The 23525-nt window shown below is 39.3% G+C and overlaps 1 protein-coding gene across 4 annotated transcripts in view; it reads right to left on the minus strand.

The window, feature by feature from the left end:
* Window positions 1–23525, minus strand: part of COL12A1 (collagen type XII alpha 1 chain) — a 113981-nt gene that overhangs the window by 53478 nt on the left and 36978 nt on the right. For 2 of the 4 annotated variants that reach the window (XM_072965510.1, XM_072965508.1), the window contains exons 15-31: window positions 19785–20051; window positions 19131–19323; window positions 17928–18049; window positions 16089–16238; window positions 15888–16007; window positions 15629–15793; window positions 14862–15008; window positions 12260–12399; window positions 11575–11704; window positions 9977–10119; window positions 9066–9195; window positions 6886–7026; window positions 5798–5923; window positions 3248–3387; window positions 2533–2665; window positions 2411–2437; window positions 1920–2062 (exon numbers count right to left, since the gene is read on the minus strand). In XM_072965510.1, coding sequence (XP_072821611.1) covers window positions 1920–2062; window positions 2411–2437; window positions 2533–2665; window positions 3248–3387; window positions 5798–5923; window positions 6886–7026; window positions 9066–9195; window positions 9977–10119; window positions 11575–11704; window positions 12260–12399; window positions 14862–15008; window positions 15629–15793; window positions 15888–16007; window positions 16089–16238; window positions 17928–18049; window positions 19131–19323; window positions 19785–20051 — 2417 coding nt within the window. The remainder of the gene's footprint in view (window positions 1–1919; window positions 2063–2410; window positions 2438–2532; window positions 2666–3247; window positions 3388–5797; window positions 5924–6885; window positions 7027–9065; window positions 9196–9976; window positions 10120–11574; window positions 11705–12259; window positions 12400–14861; window positions 15009–15628; window positions 15794–15887; window positions 16008–16088; window positions 16239–17927; window positions 18050–19130; window positions 19324–19784; window positions 20052–23525) is intronic. The other 2 variants (XM_072965509.1, XM_072965511.1) reach the window with 2 other exon arrangements.

A 23525-nucleotide genomic window follows, 5' to 3' on the forward strand; every position in this document is an offset into this window, starting at 1 on the left:
GAACTACAGTGGCTAGTTTGGACAAATTTAGTAAATTTGGGAGTTTGAGATTTGCAAATGTTAAAAATAGTTAGAAAACAAACTTCTTCTGTATAGCACATGGAACTGTATTCAATATCTTCTAATAACCTTTAATGAAAAAGAATATGAAAACGAATATATGTATGTATGTGCATGACTGGGACATTATGCTGCACATCAGAAATTGACACATTGTAGGGGTGAGGGTATAGCTCAAGTGGTAGAGCATATGCTTAGCATACACAAGGTCCTGGGTTCAATCCCCAGTACCTCCTCCAAAAATAAATAAATTACCTCCCCCCAGAAATTGACACATTGTAACTGACTATACTTCAATTAAAAAAAAGAATAACACTTAAAAAAAATTTAGCATCTGAGGTTATGAGAGCAAAATATTAACATATTTGTTACTTTACAAATCTGCGGGCATCCACTTAGTAGAACCAGCCTCACGAGGAAGCAGAAGGGTGTGTGCCTACATCTCTCATCCAACTCTCCAAAATCATTCAAGCACCAGTGAGTCATGAGTTTGATTATTTCTTGGACTAGCACTAAAATGCAAATATGCCAAAGAATAACAAATCCTAAGGGATTATCAACTAACACATCACATGGGATAAGTTTGTGAGACGCCTTCTAATTATGACCAACAGCTGACAGACAGTAAGAGCGACTCAGGGCAGCAGTTGGAGGGCCAGTACGATCAACAACAGAAATGCTAAGGACAAGCTTTGCCTATATCTGGCCTGGCACAGACAAAAATTCTGTTTATGCCATTAAAATATCAATCCATCGAATGTGTCTTCTTTTATATAAAAGCCAGTTGACGACTGTTGGTGTTTAGTTTATTATTGATAACCTGTAAGACAAATTCTCAATCCAAGTGTATCATACTACCTAAGTCTAGTTCTATGGGAACTGCAACAGAGCAACTCACAAGTCACACTGGGGACAGGAGTTTCTCCGATTCAGCTAAACCCACTTACTGTGTAGGATGGAGACCTGTAACCACAGCCAGCATCCACCTCAGCTAATACCTCAAATATGGTAAGCGGTATGACCCATTTGCTGGAGCTTAGCAAGTCAGATGATTAAAAGTGAACAACACCTCTCTCTAAGCCTAATTGAGGAAATATGATAGCCCCCAAAATATCAATAAAATGCCATCCCTCACCAAAAGTGGCATTTGGAATAAATCAGACAGCATCACTCTATCTGTGTAAAAAATCATGGTGCTTCCCGACCCCAGGGTAACATGTGCAGTTCTAGTCCCATGGTTCATAAAAGCAAAGCTGGAGAAGGTTCAGAGACAGACAACTAAAGCAAGCAAGGTAAAATGGACAAGGGCTCTGTTAAATAGGGCAGGCTGGGAAGATAAAGATGATGAAGGCTGAGTTTACAGTCCTACTGTCAGGAACCTCCATTTGGATAAACATAAAAGTGATCAACAGTATGAATTAGATGAGCAGGTACTCAGATCTGGAAACATCAGATCTAAGAGATACTTTATGACATGCGAAAAACAGACAAAATCAGAATAATGGAGGTTTAGCAAACTCCCAACACTTGATGAAGTTAGAAAGATATGGATGAAAATATAAAGAGACTCAAACATTTAGATATCCTCATGGATAATCCAGCCCTCATAGTTTTTGAGGAAAACATGAATACACTGAGGCACAGGCCTGATACTGTGAGGGTACCTGGAAAAGCAACTCTTGTCTCCCCTGAGGATGTCCAGTGGGTCTCCATCAGGGCTGGAGCCAAATAATTCCATCCAATACGGTAACCCTTACGACTCTCAAGAAACTATGGCTAACTAAACGTTGGGAGTGAGAGGACTTTGAGGAGGAAAGGGTAGAATTTACCCAAGTTGCATTTTTCCCAGGGAAAATTACCGTTTGTTCATTGCCCTCTCCTGTAGCAGGCTGATAGGTGATTCTGTATTTCTGCACACGGCCACTAGCAGGATCCCACTTAACAGTCAAGCTGTTAGACGTTGCATTGTACACCTGAAGGTTTCGTGGGCCACTTTTGGGAGCTGAAAAAAATGATTGAGAAACAGAGTGAACACACTGAACCTCCACTCAGGAAGCTGCCTGCCCCCCACCCCACCCCCAAATACGCACTGTTGCCAAGGAAATCAAGAGAGTTGCATATTTCCAGATTTAGAACTAAATTTGACCTCATGATAAATGGTGGTCATTGAATCTCAAAAGACTCCTTCCCAAATAGTAGAAAAGCAAAGTTTTTCAAGAAAGATCAATTTAAAAGAGGTCCCAATCAACACCTTACAATTTAAAAGCAGAAAGCCTGTTTGCAATGGATTTTATAACATTTTTCATTCATTCATTGGTCATTCATACAATCAGCAAATAAAAATGCGTACCTTGCGTTGTTAAGGGTATCAAACGCACTAAAAAAAAATTGGGGGAAATGTTACTAATTCAGCTATAGCTCTGTTTTGCCCATTTTAAAATAACAACATCCTACTGAAAGCTGTACACCTACATGTGCGCTCACTGCCAATCAGGTCATCGCTTTCTGATTCATCAGGATAAATGGCAGTAACAGAAACTTCATAGAGAGTGTTCGGATTCAGGTTTTCAAACACCAAAGTATTCTCATCTCCATTTAAGATGGTCTTAGGGAAAGATGAAAAAAACAAACACACAAGATTAAGTCACCATGTCTATCATACACTCAATGGCAGCTGGTTGACATCATTTAGCTAGATGTTCCTCCTGCACTGGTGCAAGCCACGAGCCCAAATGCCACCAGCAGGAAAGGATGTTTTTCAGGCAACAGAGGCAATATATATTTCAAATAAGTTTCCCTAAGAGAAACAAAGAAAAGAAAAGAAAAGAAAGAAAGTGAGGGAGGGAAGGAGGGAGAGAGGGAGGGAGGGAGAGAGAAAGAAAGAAAGAAAAGAAAGAAAGAGAGAAAGAGAGAAAGAAAGAGAGAAAGAAATAAAGAGAGAAAGAAAGAAAGAAAGAAAGAAAGAAAGAAAGAAAGAAAGAGAGAAAGAGAGAAAGAGAGAAAGAGAGAGAAAGAAAGAAAGAAAGAAAGAAAGAAAGAAAGAAAGAAAGAAAGAGAGAAAGAGAGAAAGAAAGAGAGAAAGAGAGAAAGAAAGAGAGAAAGAGAGAGAGAAAGAAAGAGAGAAAAAAAAAGAGACAAGAAGGAAGGAAGGAAGAAAACGGGAAGAGAAAGAAAGAGTTAACACTACCTCCATTTTATCTGAGCTTCCAGAAGGTGCCCAGGTGATTCGGTAGAGAGACACATCGGAAGCTCCGTGATCCCACGTCCCTCTGAAACTCTCCGGTGTCACGTCAGTAATCTGCAGGTTTGTTGGAGCCGGCACAGTGTCTGTCGTGAGAAAAGGCAAGGATGACATTTTTGGAGGTGATCTACAAACTTCATATAATCAACCTCCTTGTTCTAGTTTAATGGATGTGGGGAAACTGGCTGATGATGTGGCTTAGAACCAAGTATCCTACCAATTCAGTTCATTTGAAAGTAAATATGAGACAGAGCTCTGAAAACAGCAAACATTTTGTGGATATAATAGGTTACTAGTTATATTCTACTAAAATGGTGATTCTTTTTTAAAGTTAGCATTTAGTTAACACTGTTCTAACTCAGTGGTTTTTAATCGCTTTGCACCTCACACTTTTGGGGAATCTAAGAAAAACCATGGACTCCTTCACATGACAATACACATTAAGTGCAAACTTTAGTCCACAATATAGAGAGTGCATGTAGCTTTGTGGTCCATAAAATGTTCTGATCTAAGTAATTCACACGCAAAGTCTTCCTATAGATCACTCACCTTAAACACAACATGCGGCTGCCTGTACTGACTCTATCCAGAGACAGGAATAGCCCCGCAGTGCTGATGACAGCTGAAATCCCAATTAACAGCCCTGCCACTGACCAGTCGTCTAGTTAGTTTGCAGCTCAAGCAATCTGGAATGTCTGCCACCAGTTTGGAGATTTCATTGTCAATTATTTATCTCCCGGTAACCAAAGCCAAATACACAAAACCCAGAGCCATCAAAAATTTTGTTTCTAATAATTACAATGAAAAGGCTCATTGAGACCAAGAGACTGGTACCACTTTCACAAGCACAAGTGCAAAACAAACCACCCATTTAGAATGCACTTTGGATGTATCTAAAGGTTCTCAGGAAATTCTAAGGATTACAAACATACATTGAGAGTACCCATTTGGTATATGAAATGACCTGCTTCAACTTGTCTTTCTTCCTGACTTTTTCCTCTCTTGACCACTCCTGCTATGTTTATGAAAAACCTGTCATCTGCTCATACAGACATACTTCCACCTCTAGCTTCTGCCCTTCCAGGTAAGAACTGGTGCCAAGAAGGCAACTGAAATTCCTAAGAGACATGGCATGGGCAGAAAAGAGCAGAAGTGGGTATGTCTGATGCTCAGGACTAGGCTGTGACACCTGACAAGATCTCTTCATCATGTAGAGACAGCTGGGCACTGAAGGAGAAGCGTCTAAGCATTGCGCAGGAGCTGCTGGATAGGAAGTAAAAATTCCAGACTACAGCACTGATCCCACCTCTGGCTTCCTGGGTGGGGCTGGGCAAGTCATTTAAATTCTCTAGACCTGTGCTGCCCACCATGGGAGCCACCAGCCACATGCCCACATGCAGCCATTGAGTACCGGAAATGTGGCATCTGAATCTTGATGTGCTGTAAGTGTAAATTAATACACACTGGATTGCAAAAAAAAAAATTATTACCAAAAAGATGTGAAATATCTCATTAATGATTACAATGCTGACAAACACTGACATGATAATATTCTGGATATGTAGGGTAAATTATAACACATTATTAAAATTCATTTCATTTTTCTCTTTACTTTTTCTAATGTGGCTACTAGAAAATTTTAAGTTACCTCTGCAGCCCCCATAATATTTCTTGGGAACCTAGCTGGTACCAGACCTCAATTTCTTAACCACTATTGAATTAGGAAATTATATGCTGAGCACTGAGCCGGAAACTGGAGGCATAAATTGAGCAAAATCAACATGTCTCTGCCTTCATTAGGAGGGAAAAGTCAAATAGATAGAAAAAGATCAGCAGGTAATGATAATTGGGTTAAATACTATGCAAGCATCATGAGCAGGAGAGAAAGGGACATTCCTTGAAGTGGCCCCAGAATGGAGCAGGGAAGCTGGGGCCCAAGCAGGTGCCCAGCATCTCCCCAACCTTTCCACTGCGGAAGTCTGCCCTCCCCCTGAGCACCACACACCCCACCTTCCTTACAGGATCTCATGTATTGTTACCTTTTATCTCTGCAACAAAATCACAGACTACTGAGGGCAAAGACGCTTAGATTTTTGCTAGTTCTGATAGCACTTTACGTATAAGAGGCTCTCAAAAAATCTGATAACTAATGCATGGTTTCCAGAGATGATGTCCAACATACATCAAGAATACGCTTTCTCCTCACACCCCTACACACACACACACACACACATGCACACACATATACACACAGCACTCAAATATCTGGAAGATGAATGAGTGGCGGTGGCAGGTGCAATAATGAAGAAATTATCATAAAAGGAACAGACATAAAGATAGAAGATGGGAAGAAAATAAGTGAGAAACAGTCTAGGAACCAAACATTATTAAATCTGGGCAAAAATAACATGAAGAAATGAAGTAACCAAGGCGGTTCAGTGACACACGCACACAGCGTCACTTCCCAATGATCAATAAAGTGCAAGTTCAACTCACGGGTAGTTTCCTGAGCAGTCACTGGGGGAGACTCCCCCTCGTCATACACTGCAGAAACGCTGACTGTGTACACGGTCTGTGACAAGAGGTCTTTAAGAGGCGTGCTGGCTGTTGACCTGTCCACCTCTACCTATAAGAGAGCCAAAAAATGCATGGGCTAGAGCCGTGTCTAGCACTACTATCTGGTAAATGATGACTGCCTATGCATTCAAACAACCTAATCACTCCCCGTCTCCCTTTACATCACTGCCTTATTTCTCTCAGAGAAAGTCTCCTGTGCATTAGCTTATTTATTACACACAAGAACCTTGTGAGACCCAATGGTCAATGGTTATTGTACCACTTTTGAAACTGAAACCCAGAATGAAATGAACATGTTCATGTGTATAAATGAGCTTTTGGACAATCCAAGGGAGCAGCACAGTCCATAACTGGGCGCTTACAGAAACTATCACTAGCTTCCAAAAATGCCTCTGAGATCCTCACATGCATGTACCCTCCGGCAAACATGAATTTTAAATCCATTCGCTGCTGAAGCCCCTTGATTTGCTCCCACTTGGAAGCAGGTTGTCATGGAAACAGCTCTCCACCCCCAACATCATCTCAAAAATGGTCAGTGCCAAAGGGACACTCCCGTAACGTTCTATTCATACTTCCCCTTCGTCCTACTCAACTGTCCTGTCCTCCTTTTGCCTGACAAACTCCCCCACCTCTTTCCTGCAACTCCTTGTTAGCTCTCATTTTTAGAAACATTACTATGACAATTTTCAGTCATTCATAGAAGGCAGAGCACCAAAATAGGCATCTGGATGAGAGGGAAACACCATCTTGATTCTATAACTCTTCATCTACTAAGCGATGATGTTTTTGAGATTAGTATCACACAGCAAAACATTTCTAAACAAAATGTGAGACAGTCCAATATATTATCAATATTCAAATAGTGCTTTATTAATATATAACAAGTTTTCAACACTAGATCAATAAAGTGACAAGTATGCAAAATATGCTATCATCCATGCTTGTTTAGATTCTTTTGTTGACCCTACTAGGAAAACAAACATTTCTAAACCAATTTTAATCTCAACCTACCTCTTTGACATCCTCTTCTGGTGTTTTGTAGCGAACAATATATTTACGCACTCTTCCAGGGGCGGGATCCCATAAGACATTCATTGTGCTGTGAGTCACGTCTCGGAGTTTCAGGTCTCGAGGACTGGGCAAAGGCACTAGAGATGCATGAGAAATTAGGCCCAGATGAAGTTCTCAACCACAAAGCTCTAAAGCATCCACACAAGCTTTCAAGAAGTTGTTTGGAGAAAACTTAAAGATGTGCAGCAAAGTAACTAACACACTGGTTATGATGATACAAGTGCCATGATTCTACCAGGTACAGCTGAATTCTTCTTAAGAAGGCTTTTCAAAAATAGAATAAATTTAAATTTTTATTACAACTCTAACTTCTCATTTCTATGTTAACTTTCTTCCACTCTATTGAAATAGGTTCTTACTTGTTGCTCAGCTGTAATAAAGCATAGGTCACCATAAACGTATAGCTCATGTTTCTTTACCAGATAGTTAAATCAGTTAAGAGAGAAATCAACATCAGAGATAGACTCCCTTAAGAATGTGATAGAAAAACAAATGGTTACAAGAGTGAAGGATGAAGATGAGTTGAAATTCAGCACAGAAGGCTAAATGGTTAAAAGAAAATCCCAATGAGAAATTTTCAATAAGTCAAATAAAGAACGAGGAGGAAGATAACTAATGAAGAGTTTTTCTTTTTTGCATGGAAATTATTTTATTTTCAATTTTTTAAGCAAATTTATTGTGGTATAATTTCTGTACCGTGAACTACACATATTTCAGATGTACAATTTGATGAATTTAGATGATGTATACACCTATGAAACCACCACCACAATCAAGATACCTAAATTTCTGTAAGTTCTGAGTTCAAAATTAGCACCTCTTGGAGATTTTCTTTTGTTTTATGAGACATATCTCACTCTTTCTAGTTGCCTGTTTGACCAATTTCCTTTGTCTCTCATTTCAACTCTGTACATCTCTCTTCCTGAATCTCTGTCTCCACCTTCATGTTTCTGTACCTCTATCCCTTCAATGTTTTCATCTCTGTGCCCTCATTTCCTCCCTTGTTGCAGTCCAGCCCATATCCAAATCTAGCACCAATTTCATCTTTCATCTCATTATGACTCTTGGGCCTTCGCTCCCAGCACTCCCAGAACACGTCTCCAACCCTGGCTCACTCCCCACCCTTCCCATCTGCCACCACTCCATTCCCACAAACCACCAGCTCCCAATAGGATCCAACAAATACAAGATGATTATTTGCTGTCAATGAATGTCTCCTACCCCACCTTGCAAGTGCCTCTTTCCTGCCTCATCATGCTTCTGTCTCATCCCCTTCTCCCCTTGAAGGTTCTTTTCAAGATCTTAATTTCCTTAGAAATGCGAGCTGAGACTCTCAAAACTTAAGCCAAGTCATCCATCCCTGCCCTGCTCATCTCAAAAACAAGAAACAAAACTAGACAAAGGCAAGAGTCCTAAGTGCAATCACAGTCAGTTTTCAAGAAAAGCCACCTAACTGTTAGTGAAACAAACCAGAAACACAAAAGGGGCTGAACAACACACACACGAGAAGTAAACCATGAAGGAGTCTGTGTTCTCCATACTGCTCTGTATTATTCATTCCCAACACCTGAACACAGGACTGGAGTGTCATAGATGATCAATGTGTTTTGAGATTGAGTTAATTGATTAATTCACTTAACTGAAACAGATTATTCATATGTACCACAGAGTTTCTACTTCAACAAGAACTTGGGACATCTTGTTCTTAAACTTAGTATCTTCCACCAAAACCACCCTCACTCAACATTCCTGTCTCGCCAGCGCTATACATCATCTTTTATGGATCTACAACAACATCAGCTGTAAGATGCACCATTATTTTCTGTCTTATTCCGTGACTGACACCTCACCAAGAGCAATTGTGAGACACCACTAATTGCATACATCTCAAAATCAGGCATGTTTAATGTGGAAACATAAATGCAAATCCTAGAATCAAAGTTAAGATGCTGTCACAAGTCTAGAAATAATCTTGATTCTCAAATCTGATTGCCATAATAACCCTATAATTTATGAATAAAGTATCAAATTATTGTTAGCATGATCGGGTGAAAGAAAAACCCTAATGATTATGTTCACAGCAATAAGGGAAGAAGGAAAACTAGTGATGTCTTACAGGTGACCTCCTTTGCCGTGACAGGTTCGCTGGTGAGGTCATACAAGACGGCCCGGACCGTGACTGCGTACTCGGTGTTGGGAAAGAGCTCACTCAGCTGCACATCATTCACTGTCGGCCCCACACGCATCTGCAGATGGACATGACGAAGGGAAATAACATATTTAAATTAAATGTTTCCACTAACTGGGGACAGCCAGTTACACTGATTTGTAACTGCTAAATTTTATTTTCTTTTCCATTATAGTTTATTACAGTATACTGAATATAGTTTCCTGTGTGTACAGTAGGTCCTGTTGTTTATCTCTTTTATGTATAGTAGTGTGTGTCTGTTAATCCCAAACTCCTCATTTATCCCTCCTCAACTTTCCCCTTTGGTAACCATAAATTTGTTTTCTATGTCTGTGAGTCTGTTTCTGTTTTGTAAGTAAGTTCATTTGTATCATTTTTTAGATTCCTCTTGTAAGTGATATCATAGGATATTTATCTTTCTCTGTCTGATGTACTTCACTTAATATGATAATCTCCAGGTCCATCCACGTTGCTGCAAATGGCATTATTTCATTCTTTTTTATAGCTGAGTAATATTCCATTGTGTGTGTGTATGTGTGTATATACACACATAAATACATAAATACAATATATACATACACACATATTCTGTTATCAGTCCATAAACATGCACATAACTGCTGGATTTTAACGCTTTTATTTTTCATTTCTCTGAACTGCTTTCCCTTTTTAATGCTAATGTTTGCTAAGGTGTGTCACAGGCCACAAACCTAACCTTCTGTTTTTCTATTTTGCATGTAAAGTTATAAATGAGTTCATAAATAACTGTCATTTCGTGGGGACTCTAAAGCAGTGCAGTTTCAGAAAGACCCAACAATAAAGAAACAAGCATCTCTCACCTCTTTGGGTTTGGTCAGCTCTGTGGCGTTGAGGGGTTCATATAACAAGGTGTAGCCAGTAGCCCCTCCTACTGGCTGCCATTGGACATGCATGGTGGTAGAGCCAACGTCATAAAGGTTGAGGCTGACTATAGGGACTTGCACTGTTGGAATGTAAAAGCCGACATCAGTCTAATTCCCCTTATTCTGCTAATAATTATTGTTTCCCACTTAATTATTGATATTTGTATGTGCTAAATAGAGAAGAGGTTGCTGTGAGAAATCAGTGGGAGTTAATATAATCCCTTTCTTTCCCCCAAAAAACCCAATCTCATTGTTTATCTCCAGCTCATACTCAGGACTCCATGTTATAACTATTTCACAGAGAGAAGTTTAAATTTAAAATGGCATTCCAGTGAGTCCATGTGGCAGCCAAAACAGAGACCAACCTCCTGAGAGCTCAATCTCTTTTTCTGGAATATCTTTCAGTTGATGATTTTCGATTTTCAATCATAGAATTTCATACATAAAAAACCAACACAGTATTTCATTTCATCTTTCTTTTTAAAAACATTTTTAAATGAGAGCACCATATACTAATAAGGGAAACTCAGGGGATGACGGGCTTTTTGAAGGTCAGCCCATGAGGCAGAATAAAAGGTTTAGAGTCTCCTCTCCATGTAACACCCACACAGCTTTCTATTTTTTGTCCAAAGATTTAGTTTAAAGTTGTAAGGAATTATTGGATTAATCCTACCCATCATGAAATACATTATTTCCCACCTCTGATGGTCTAATATGAAAGGAAATAAGAGAAGATATAAGGGCCTAAGACTGGGCAGTCAGCGGAGTCAGTTCTTGCCTTGGAGAGAGTTACGCCCACTCCTTCCTCTTACAAGTGGCCTCCTTCCTTCCCGGAGACCAGACAGGAAGATAGGAGAAGGAAAGGGTATTTTCATGTGGCCTCAGAAACCCTACGGGGAAGCAGAGTGAGGAACATCTTGCCCAAAAGCTCTACTCAAATCCAAAGCCATCAGAGCTTTTCTAGCAAAGGCCAGAGTCCAAAAGCCAGGGTTAAAAAGAGGAGATCTCACTGCCAGCACGAAGATCTGGCCACGTGCAGCACTGAACCCGGTCACTCCTGCACAGCTGCTCTTCCAGACAGTCCTAGACCCACTCCCCACACTGTCTCCTCCCTTAAGAAGTGGAGAGCTCCTTGTAGAAAGATCATGGCAAGAGTAAAAGCCATATAGTTTTAGGTGTCTGAGCAAATGAGATTTGGGGTGTTGAAAGCTCTGATTTCATTAATGAACTGTAATTCATTCTAAAAACATTAAGGAAAAAGTGGGTAACGGAGAAAGGTAATTTTCCCTGTGAGATATCTGTGGCTGTGACTACCCATTCCACCAGTGGGGACCCGTGATGGCAGGACCAGCCAGTAAAAGCAGAAAACCACATGGTATTTACTGAGCATGAACAGCACACTCAGTAAATGTGCGTTGAATGGATACTGAATAAAGGAATGCTTAGGAAGGCTGGCAAAAATCTCACGTGGGCTGTCACCTCTTTATCTTAAAAAATAAAACAAAGAGAAGATATTTGTTAAAAATGAGACTTACAGGTTTTTTCTGTGCCCTTTAGAGGCTCACTGTATTCATCTTCCACCACTGAATACACGTTAACGACATACTCGGTGTCGGGCTTCAGATCTTTCAGGACTGTGCTGCTTTCTAATCGGCTCACATAAAACTAGGGGGAAAAGTTAAAAAATAAAAACAACTTAGGTTATCATCACTTCCCTCTTTTCTGCTATAATTGCATTGCAGTACTTAACTGCAATGAGCTTAGAAATTAGATTTTAATAAGGACCTTGTCTTTTGTCTTTGGAAACCACCAGATTACAGTGAGCTCTTGGACAATTCACACAATTTATTCTCCCAGCTGTTGCTTCCTTATTTGTAAAATGCATGGGTAAAACTAGATCATCTTCAATGTTCCCTTCCTCCTCTATGATTCTTGTATAAACTCATGAATAAATTAAACATCTTCTAATAAAATTGTAATTAAAAATCATATTGCTACTCTGCAATTCTTAGAAACCGTAAGAATTTAAGCCAAGCTCTTTCCCTCTAATTAAGCCCAAATAGAAGTGCCTGCCTAGCAAGAAATGGAAAGCACTATAGACTCAGTTCGGCCCCCTCTCCATCCCACCTACTCCTCACCCAGCACTGTTCTCAGAGTCCTAAGGAGGAGCACCCACTCTCTGGATCAGGGAGGAGGGGTCTGTAGGTAGGGACTACTCACTTCTTGCCTCTTCCCTCCAGAAACTGGGTAGTATTCCACCTTGTACCTATCCACGCTGTCAGCAGGAGGCGTCCAGCTCACTCTCAAAGAACGATGGGTTCGCTCAGAGAGGACTAGGTTAGAAGGTGCTTCCAAGTCACCTACTCGTGGAAATAAAGTACATATGCTTTTTTCATTGTTAAGCAAGGTGATGACATTTAAATTAGGCTGAAATCGTGGGGAGGGTATAGCTCAGTGGTAGAGCATGTGCTTAGCATGCACGAGGTCCTGGGTTCCAGCCCCAGGATCTCCACTAAAATAAATTAAAAAACAAACCTAATTACCGCCCCCCCCCAAAAAAAACAAAATAAAATAAATTTTAAGTCATGTTTAAAAAAATAAAAATAAAAAATAAATTAGGTTGAAATGATATTCCTCACCACATTTCAAGCTTTTACACACATTCTTTCACATACTAAGTAGTCACAGTAAATCAGTTTAGAGGCCTAATGCCCAGACGTCCTCTCTGAATGGACCGTCAAAAGGGCTCCTGAGCCTCAGAAGACTCAACCTGAGCTCACCGTCTCTCATTAAATCTTACCCCCCGCCTTTCAAATGGTGCCACAAGTTTATCAGTTACCTAGAACTCAAAACCACTGAATCATCCTTGAATACTTTCTCCTCTCTCTAACCTGGCACATGTATCAATAAATGACAACTGGAGTTCTGACAATTCCACTGCCTCTATCACTGCTGGCACCACCCAAGTTCACTGCCCTCATTATCATTTTGATTATTTATATTCATGTCTTATCTCCTTAACTGTAAGTTATGCTCTGTGAGGACAGAACTGGTTTCTTATTCATGTCTAGTTCCCTGACAAGATCTAATTCAGTGACAAAAGAAGCTAACCATTTTCTCATCCAAAACAGAGGAAGAACAACCAAATTTTCCAAAATTTGGGAACATTTTACTGCCTGTGATTGTCTTCTCTGTGGGTAGATACAGGTAAAATGACCAACATAGAAAAATATTTGGAATAAATATTAACGAAAATAGAAATATTCAGTTCAATATGACCATTAGAAAGATGTCCCAAATAATAAGAATTAATCCAATGACTCCATGAGCATGGCAATTCATTTTCATATAAACCCGTTCTACTTTCTTTGTAAGCCAAAGCTGGGAAAAGCATTTGCATTCTTAGTATCCTATCCTTAACTGTACCAAATTATCAAGAAATTTTACTGTCTGGGAAACTAAATGGATTCAATGATTATATAGCTGATATTAAAATATATATAAAAACAGAAAATAGAAAAATAGATAAAAGACGTTTTCATCTCCACTCAAAGTTCTCTCCAACTAAATAAAATTACAACTCTCTAAGCTAACCCAGAGCCAGAAACCTACAATATCTGGCTTCCTGGCTGGTCTGTTTCTCCAGGGAAAAGGTTAGTCTGTTGTTCAAAATCCAAAAAGAAAATCTGCAAAACTTTGGAGAGAGAAATACAAGAAGGAACATTCCAAATAAATGTATCCTCAGTACCCAAAAGACATGACCCACTTCTGCCACTGTGTTTGTTAAACTCACTCCAACTTTCCAAAACCAGAATAAATTAGTAAAGGACAGTCTTTATCATAATCTACATATATTTAAAAGAAATTTTTCTAATATAATAAGAGCCATGATTTTTATCATTAATTTTCCAAAAACCTTCAATTTTGTGCTTACCATGTTTTGTCCAATGTTTTACACAAAGACTAATCATTTCACACCATCCTTTGTCACTACAAACTCACTTCTATAATTTTATTTCTAAATCTTAATTCTTTATCAATAGCTACCTTTTTTTCAAGGACCTCTATAAACATCTTTAACCATTTGACCCTGAGTAAGTAATTTAACTTCTTTAAATCTGTTTTTCCACTGATAAAAAGAAATAATATCCTTTCTGAAAGTCCAAGCTCTAAAAGTGTAATTTGTCTTTATATTTAGGGGTTACAAGTGCAAAGTATCAAACGTGGTCATCTGTGGTTGGGGCAAAGCAAATCATATATAAGACCCCCTCCTCTTCCATTCCTAATCAAAAACACAAAAGGTAGCAAACTTCAGAAAACTGTAAGTCTGGGAAAAACCATTTAATAATAACTTAGGAGTTACATAGGGTGAAGATGCTTTACCAGAAAGTAGATATACACCAGGAAAGAAAGCATCTCTCTTTCTTCCCCAATCTCATTTATGGGTATGTGAGTGTGTGAGAGTGTGTGTGTGTGTGTAGTACACGCATATATACCCTCAAATAAGCTAGAAGTCATTTATAGTTCGATGGCATCAGAAAAAAAAAGACAGAAAGAAAAAGAAAAAGAAAAAAAGGCAGGGACTAAACCAAAGATTCTCCACTGGGGGCAGTATTCTCCCCAGAAGACATCTGGCAAATTCTGAAGATATTTTTAGTTGTCACAACTCACAGAATGCTACTGATATCCATTGGGCAGACTCCAGGGATGCTATTAAACATTTCACAATGCACAAAAGAATCCACTCCCTCTATCCAAGAAAGAACTATGTGGACCAAAATATCAATAATGCTGAGGGTGAGAAATCCTAGGCCAACCTTACCTGGACCTTTGACGCTGTTACACAAGTTGATGGTGAGGTCATCCACGATCTTGGAGAGGGACTCAAAATCTGCCACGTTGTATGCGTGGGTATCATCGGGATCTGTTGCAATCATCTTTAACTCAACTTCATCAGCATTTTTAATACCTTGGGAAAAAATGGATGCATACAAATTAAAAAACATGTCTCAGAAAAAAATTAACAGAATAAAGCCAATACTTCATGGGCTACACCTATATATTGGATGTTAACCAGAACATATATATGATTTTCCTCAATAATCAAATGCTTACATATCTTTAGTGATAAAACATAGTTATAAAAAATAACACAATGATTACATATCTCTAGAAACAAAAAACAATATTAACCAAAGGCTGTTTTGTTTAGATTCTCCTAAGTGCTTCTAGCACCAATTGCCCACCAAAAAGTGTCTCTTCAGTGTTTTTTCTGGAAAGTAAAATAACAGATATCAAAAATAAGCATGGTGCTGTAGAAAATCAAATGGAAATTTTCCTGAATCTTATTAATAGTACATTTGCCCTCTTGATCCACAACTCTCTTCCAAGAAGCCACAGAGTTTCAGCCCGTTACAAGGTGAAAAGAAGAAAATGAATTAACTTCCTGGCACAGCATTTTGATAAATTATGTAATAAGGAAAATGTATTTGCTTGTTTGTCCATACTTCAGAAAATATTTTTAACTGTAAAACCATCTTCAGCACACTGGCGAGCCCTGGGGACTTAGCTTGTCTTTTCAGTGCTTACCTATAGCAAACAGCTCCACGCCTTCATCCTTGAGTTTCTTTGACGGGGCCTCAACGTCATCTTGGGATTTTCCATCAGTGATGAGAACACCAATTTTTCGAGCTCGAGGCCTCATGCCAGCTTGCGTCTTGAAGCTCTGTTGGCGAATGAAGTTCAAAGCCATGCCTAGTGGGATTTTTAGAAGAGAATCCATCATTATTCAGCCACAAGCTTTGACCAAAAACAAGAGCTCCAAGCACGCCAGGCCACTCTGTCTCACCTGTGAGGGTATTGCCTCCTTTGTAAGGTAAGTTCGCCACAGCTTGCAACAAGCTCTTCTTGTCTCTGTGAGCATTTAACTGCCACTCTGTTCTGGGGTCCCCACTATACTGAGCAAGGGCTAAAATGACACCATAGGCATTAGCGTATATCAAGCAGCATAATGGAAACGTCTAAATGTCTTCAATATTGTCAGACCTACCAATCTGCACTCTTTTGGGGCCAATCTCAAAGACTTCCACAATGCGAGAAATGAAACTCCGCACAGTTCTAAAGTTTGCCCGGCCAATGCTCCACGATCCGTCCACTAGCAACACGATGTCTGCTTCAGCCCTGGTCAGGCACTCCATCCCTGACGCAGCAATCGTGAGACAGCACAGAGTCAGGAGCAAGTCCTCTTTAGGGTGACTTCCTAGCCACGCCTCTGCCAACCCCGGGCGCTCAGTGTTGCTAACTGTCTCAGCTCTGAAGCTTAGCGAGGTGATTTGGGGTTTAAAATACATCCCTATGACGTATTAACCTCAAATGAGAGTCACAGGAATCATCAATTCCTCCAATAATTATTTCAGTGGAGAAGCTTTCCTTCTTCTTTGACTGTACGTTTTGGCCACAACTGTTTAGAACATGGAAACTCAAACTGCCTTTGTAAATTGGAATGAGCTCACAAATCCAAAAGCGGATACATGTTAAGTTGGAATGTGCAGCCATCTAACTACAAGGCAATAATAATTTTAATAAAACTTTTAATATGATCTGAAGATTAGATGTTGCTTTTTGTCTATTTTTTTAAAAACATACTTTTCCTTTTTATGCTGCTGTCTGTTTTTTTCGTATTGATTTTTATTTCGGGGGAGAGTAATTAGGTTTATTTACCTATTTGTTTTATTTTTAATGGAGGCACTGGGGGTTGAACCCAGAACCTTGTGCATTCTCTACCACTCAGCTATACCCTCTCCCTGCATTTTTCTCAACATTCAACAGTTATCAGCAGACAAGTGTGAGATGAACTGTCAAAATGCATAAGCTGGAAAGACTTCAATGAGCCAAAAGAATCCTTTAAATTAATGAAAGTTCCCAGTTAAGTATTACATATCTTATGAAGGATTAGGCATATAACTCTTAAAATTAGACTTTATGAAGTAAAAATATATTGTTTAAAAACCTGATAGCTATTACATTATTCGGTTATTCATTACTTAATTTAATCATTTACTGTGTATAACAATCAGGTAAATACAGATGGTGAAGTCTGCACATTTAAAAAATCAAGAGAGAAAGGAGATAATCTAGAAAAAGGATGCAAACAAATTGAGAGCTACAGAGACAACGAGTACAAACACTGATACAGAGCTAGGGGGCTTTGGAAAGAGAATTATCCCAATATCCTCAGTGCACAAGCTACAAAATAAAAATATAAGTCAGTTAATAACATCATAGAAAAAACAACAGCACATTCAAGCAAAACAGCAAGAGTTGACACTTTCATTTATTTCATCCACATTTTCAAATGCTCTCTTTTCCAGGAGCTTATGTTACCAGCTATGAATTTTTTAACTTCTTGCCATTTAGCATCTGATCTTTATATTACAAAAAAAAAGAAAGAAAGAAAGAAAGGAAACCTCACTGAGAAAAATCCAGTGATGTCATCACACTACAAGGGTGTCACTCATGTACTGGACGGTACGTGAGGAGTGAGGCTTCCCAAATATAACTCCAAGCACCTAACCCTTTCCACGTCTGCTCCTGCTCTGCCCACATCTACTCTTTTTTAGAAAATGATGGAAAATACTTAGAAGGAAACTCTACCCATCTCTCCCACCTAAGTAACTAATGCAACGCTGACAAAGCCTTAAAAAAAATGTCGGCAAAAGTATGCTTAGCTGGATGTTTAAACGAATGTTTAAGTATATAAATTATTTAAATAAATCTTAGTGTAAAACTTTAACAGTTGATTTTCATTGTATAGTTAACCTAACAATTCACAGTTGAAAAAGCTTTGTAATATTGAGTTTTCCTAGGGGATTGCAACTCAGTTTCTTACCAGAGGATAAAATTGGCATTACAGTTGTGTCAGAAAGGGTGGTCATTTCTTGTCCAACGAGTGGTGAACTTTCTCCTCCGTCAAACATTCCAAAAACGTTTACTTTATAGGTGGTGCCTGCCCTGAAATATTAAAATACATAGTCTGTATGTGTAACAGGCTCGAGCGGAAGCATTTTCTTTTCGTTTCGTTAAAAATGTTCATCGTGATTTACAAACTTTCACTCAGAGGAAGTTATAATACAAAACATTGCAAGGGAAGAAAAATAATTTCCATCACATTCCAGTTTAAGTTTACACTGTGAGGTGTCAAGGGAAACTAGCCTGCAGGCATTCAGAGAAGCCCAGGGGTCACAGCCCCGATCCCTGTCTCGCCTTTCCATCAGATGCAGAATCCCCAGCTGGCACTGGGCACGTCAGGGGAGCAGCAGGCTTGCACTCTTACTGCTTCTAAGCAATGGGCTCTAACAAAACAATGCTCATGTAGTTGCCCAGGAACATAAAGCACGCATCACAGTGCCTGGCCCACTGGAAGCTCAATAAATTCCATCCTCCCTATCTGATTAAAGGAAGCAGCGAGCATTTACATGAAATTTATGAGATTTCAATATTGTTGAATGAATGGCTGAAGCAGACAAACTTTGCACCAGGCAGTGCACAGCAGTCCACTCTTTTTACCATAGTGAATGTAGGGTGCCATTCAAACGTGAACCTCCTTGTTTCCCACTGCACAGCCTGAAGTGAGACCTGGCATCAGCACCCCCCCATCCTGCCAGCTGACACGGAGCACAAAGGCCTGCCTGCTCTCTCCCACGGCCCACCCTGGCATCTCAGCGTCAGTCACCTGGGCCTTTCCAGAAGGCACAGGAAGTCCCATGTTTCCACAGGAGGGCTGGGGACAAGCTGCTTTTGGTGAAACTGTGCAATCTGGATGTTAACTTTTTAAAAGCAAGGCGTTACGGAAAAAATACCATTCCTGATCACTTAACAACAAAAATCATTAGAACATTACAATTGCTCAGGCCTGAATTCGTCTCTGAACCTGAACCTCAACTTCAGCAACACCAAGGATGAGAAAGCAACTCTGGCTGATTTTAAATACTTGAAGGGCAAACAGACACATAAGTGATCATTTGTGGAAGGCCTGCTAATTTACATCAGTTATTCAGTCTTTTAACAAAAATTGAACAGAGTGCAATCCTACCTAAGTTCCTCCAAAACAACCGTGTTGTCGTATGGTCCAACCACTAGCTCCCCCAGCCTTCTGTCATCCCCCGTGGGGTGGAAGGTGACTTTGTAACCCTTCACTTCCCCGGGCGCCGGCTCCCAGGTCACCCGGAAGCTTGACATGGTCGGGTCAGATGTTTTGAGGTTTCTGGGTGACTTAAACCGAGAAGCTGGAAAGATAATAATATTTTCAAATACTGGTCATAAATCTAGGCTTTGGGATTTTTTTATTAGCCCCTATAATAATAAGTTGGATTCAAAATATCTAAGTGATCTACACAAGAATCATCACAAAATGCTTCAAAACATATATTTATAAAAAGGGTAGAGTCAGAAAGCACAAGCTATCACACCCAATAAAAATCATCACAAGTGAGCGCTGCCCAAGTGGAAGTGTACATGGTACTCACAGTTCAGAAGGCTAGATTAGCACGAGGACATTGATACGTAGAATCATTTTACCAGGAGCTAGATTGATAAAAACCACGTGCTATTTAGGCATCCTATCTAACCATTATAATGCCATTCACTGCAGAATTGGTTTCGGACGTTTACAAATGAAGCAGATGTATTAAACTCTCCCTTTAAGATATTACACACTTTCCCCCAAAAATTTGTTATCATTTTGTACCTGTTGTGCCTGATCCTTGCCTCAGCTTTCCCTCTCCTGTCTTGTAAATTGGCAGAACTGTGATGTCATACGTGGTCTGGGGCTGAAGCCGCTTTAACACTGTGGAGGTGACTGTGGGTGGCACTTTGGCCACCATTTGTCTCCCGCCCCCACGGGGCCGATACACAACACGGTAGTTGGCAACTTTCCCAGGTGCTGGTTTCCAGGTGACTCTCATTGTGTTTTCTGTTTCTTCATCCACTTTCAAGGTTTTTGCATCTTCCGATACTGTGAAATAAAAGGAAGATTACAACGTTATACCACACTGAAAATGTTTATGCCCACCGACACATTTATGTGAAAAGATGCTATCTGGTTTCTTAAATATATATATATATATATAAATAACAATTCTGTTACTTAGCCTTGTGATCTCTCATAAGTTCAGGATGGCATGTGAGCCTAATCTCAGTGAGGTCGCAGTAAGATGTTTTCTCTTTATCTGGCTAATAACTGAAAAATGGAAGTTCTTATTGCAAGGATTTCCTATTTGCATTCCAGAGGCTTTAGTAAAGTAAACATCCATTTCTGGAGATGAGCTTTTAGAATTTTTATTATATTTCCATCTGTAAAGAATTCCTAAAGCAATCACACTGTGGGGAATACTAGAAATTATGAATATAGGGTCAGAAATATTACTTGAGTCTTTTCAGAAAAAGGTTCAATGAATAAATGACTAGTTGGAGTGTCTATAGTTAACACTATCCTTTCTGACTGTCATGTAGCACTATCAACACAGAGGAACAAGAAACTCTGACACAGAAAAATGTCTCAAGGGATCTGGAGATAAATTGGTATATGCCGAGTGGCTTTAGGAAGCACTATATGGAAAAAGTGTCTGATACAAACATATTATTATTACAAACATATTATGCAAACATATTATTTGTTAAATTTTCTTTTAATAACTGTATCAGAAACAGGTCTCCAAGTCCACAAATACCCAACAGATCCCTTTTTTTTCATACATAATTAGAGCTTACAAGCAGAACCATTTCATTCAGTTCAGTCATCTCAGCATTCAAAGCTCATAAGCATCTTCTACTGGGAGAGACTAAGCTGAAGGAAACACTGGGAAGAAATTTTCTTGATTCTAAAAGAAATTTTTGTGCTCTAACTGGCAAGGACCACTTGAAACAACTAAAAAGAATCCTGAAAAAATTTCTATATATATATGTGTGTGTGTGTGTGTGTGTATACATCCACATATATATGAACATTTTTCAGACATTGGACATGAGGCAGGACAGGACTGTGATCCCTGAGCAATGAGAAACAAATGAGAATGAATTTGACCACTGCCCTGACTCACTGCTTGGAGAGCGTTCCCAGCCCCAGTACGGGAAGGGAGAACCCAGATGGAGCCTGGTGGTCTCCCTTAATTTAGGAGGTGGTTTTGTGAGTCTGTGGAGTCCAAGGCACCTAGAACTCACAGAGCAAAGTCCTGCAGAGAAGATGGTGTTACCGAGAAAAAGTTCCAAACACCTGCAAAAGAGTCCTCCTTGAGTCTTCAACCCAGTACTAATCAGGGCATAGGAATGAAGAAACTACTGAAAACCAAAGCAAGAACCATCAAAAATGAGCTGAAGGAACAATTCCTGGAGCTCATGCAGGGCCAGAAGTGTTCGCCCTCGCCAGAGTACAAAACCTCAAAATCTCCAGAACATTAATATAAAGTATTAGGGAGGTTATTGCCCCAGGAGGGGAGCAAAATGAGCCCTAAACTAAAGGTTTCTCTGGTCTAGCGCTAGCAGAGTTTAAAAGAAAGCTTCAGAAATATCCAACTGTTTCCAACTGAGTTAACTGCATCCCAGAACAAAGCTTAAGGGTATTGATTAAGAACAAAAAAATAGCTGGCACCCAATAGAGTAAAATTCATATTGTTTGACTGCTAATAAAAGTTACCAGGAATGCAAAGAAAGAAAAAAAAATAGGACCCATATTGTGGACTGAATGATTGTGTCTCCCCAAAATTCATATGCTAAAGCTTTAACCTCTATTGTGATAATATTTGGACCGTTGGGGAGGTAAATAGTATTAAATGAGGTCCGAAAGGTAAAGCCTTCATCTGATGCACATGGAATCCTTATAAAAGATGAGGCGACATTAGAGAACTTGTGTGCATGTGCTCTCCCTCCCTCCCTATCCCCACCCCCTCCACGTGCACAGACTAAGGAAACGCCATGTGAAACCAAATTCTGCCAGAACTTTAATCTGGACTTCTCAGACTGTGAGAAAATAAATTTCTTTTGTTTAAGCCACCCAGTCAACATTATTTTATTAGGGCCATTAGAGCTGAATAAGATATTCATAATAAGAAGAAAAATCAATCAATAGAAGCAGAACTAAAAACAAACCAGTGGGGGAAGCGGGTGAGAAGGGATAAACAGGGAGTTTGAGATCTGCAGATACTAATTACTACATATAAATAGATAAACAACAAGTTTATACTGTACAGCAGAGGGAACTATATTCAATGTCTTGTACTGGCCTATAATGAAAGAGGATATGACAACGAACATGTGTGTATATGGATGACTGAACTATTCTGCTGTACATCAGACATTCACACAACATTGTAAACTGACTTTAATTCAATTTAAAAAAAGAAAGAAAGACCCAGTGGGGCGTTTTCTGTGGACCTACATCATTCAAAATGCCTCATAGGGTAACCTATCTGGATTATTATCATTACCAATTGTCACAAATATTGAATAAGCTAATGTGTTTCTAACACTTTTCTAGAAAGTGTTGTGCTAAAATATGTCATCTGGCCTCTTGTTTCTATCTCTTAAATTTTTGTTCAGTGTATAATAGGGAAGAACCTTTGTATTGTAAGTTGATCACTAAAGGGATATTGCCTATAAGTTTAAATCACACATAATGACCCATCTCTGGGAACCCCACCTCCCAGACAAAGAGCATTAAGCTAAAAGACTTTTATTTAGCTCACAGGAAAAATCCTAACCAGACCCACCTATGAATGACTCTGCAGGAAGGAAGAAATGAACACATCCCCTCTGGAAACTGATGGAAACCAAAAAAATGTTTGACTTTACTTCCTCCCTTTTCAGTATAAAAGAAACTTGAATTCTAACTCACGAAAGATGGTTCTTTGGGACACTAGTCCACCATCTTCTGTGTCTGCTAGCTTTCTGAATAAAGTTGCTATATCCTTGCCCTAACAACTCATCTTTCTATTTATTGGCCTGTCATGTGGTGAGCAGTACGAACTTGGACTTGGTAACGAGTGGAATGATACATCTCTTTCTCATGCAAAATTCTCAAACCAATTTCACACAATTCAGAATTGAGAAAAATGGACATATAAATCTTATGAGTGTTAGTCTAAAAAGAAACCTATGTTCCCAAAAAAACAGGATCCCAAGCTTAAATATGCTAATAACAGTCAAATATTGTACCTCACACCTTGAAATGCTTCAAGGTTCTAAATTATATTCCTGCCTTTTAATTAACTCTTTAAAATAAAGGAATTGAAGTTAAATAAGGTACGAATGTATCTCATACTAGTTTTAATGGGGAATTTTGGATTTTAGGGAGGAAAAAAAAGCCTTGTTGGCTTCCCATAAGTAAAAAGCAAGATTGTTCAGTTCATTCTTAGGTATTGACAGGCTGTAAAATGCTGTAACACTCACATTCTAAGCCCCTTCATGTTTTAGTCACTCACAAGATATATTCTGA

Source organism: Vicugna pacos, chromosome 8 (genome assembly GCF_048564905.1).
Source record: "Vicugna pacos chromosome 8, VicPac4, whole genome shotgun sequence".
Classification (NCBI taxonomy): Eukaryota; Metazoa; Chordata; class Mammalia; order Artiodactyla; family Camelidae; genus Vicugna; species Vicugna pacos.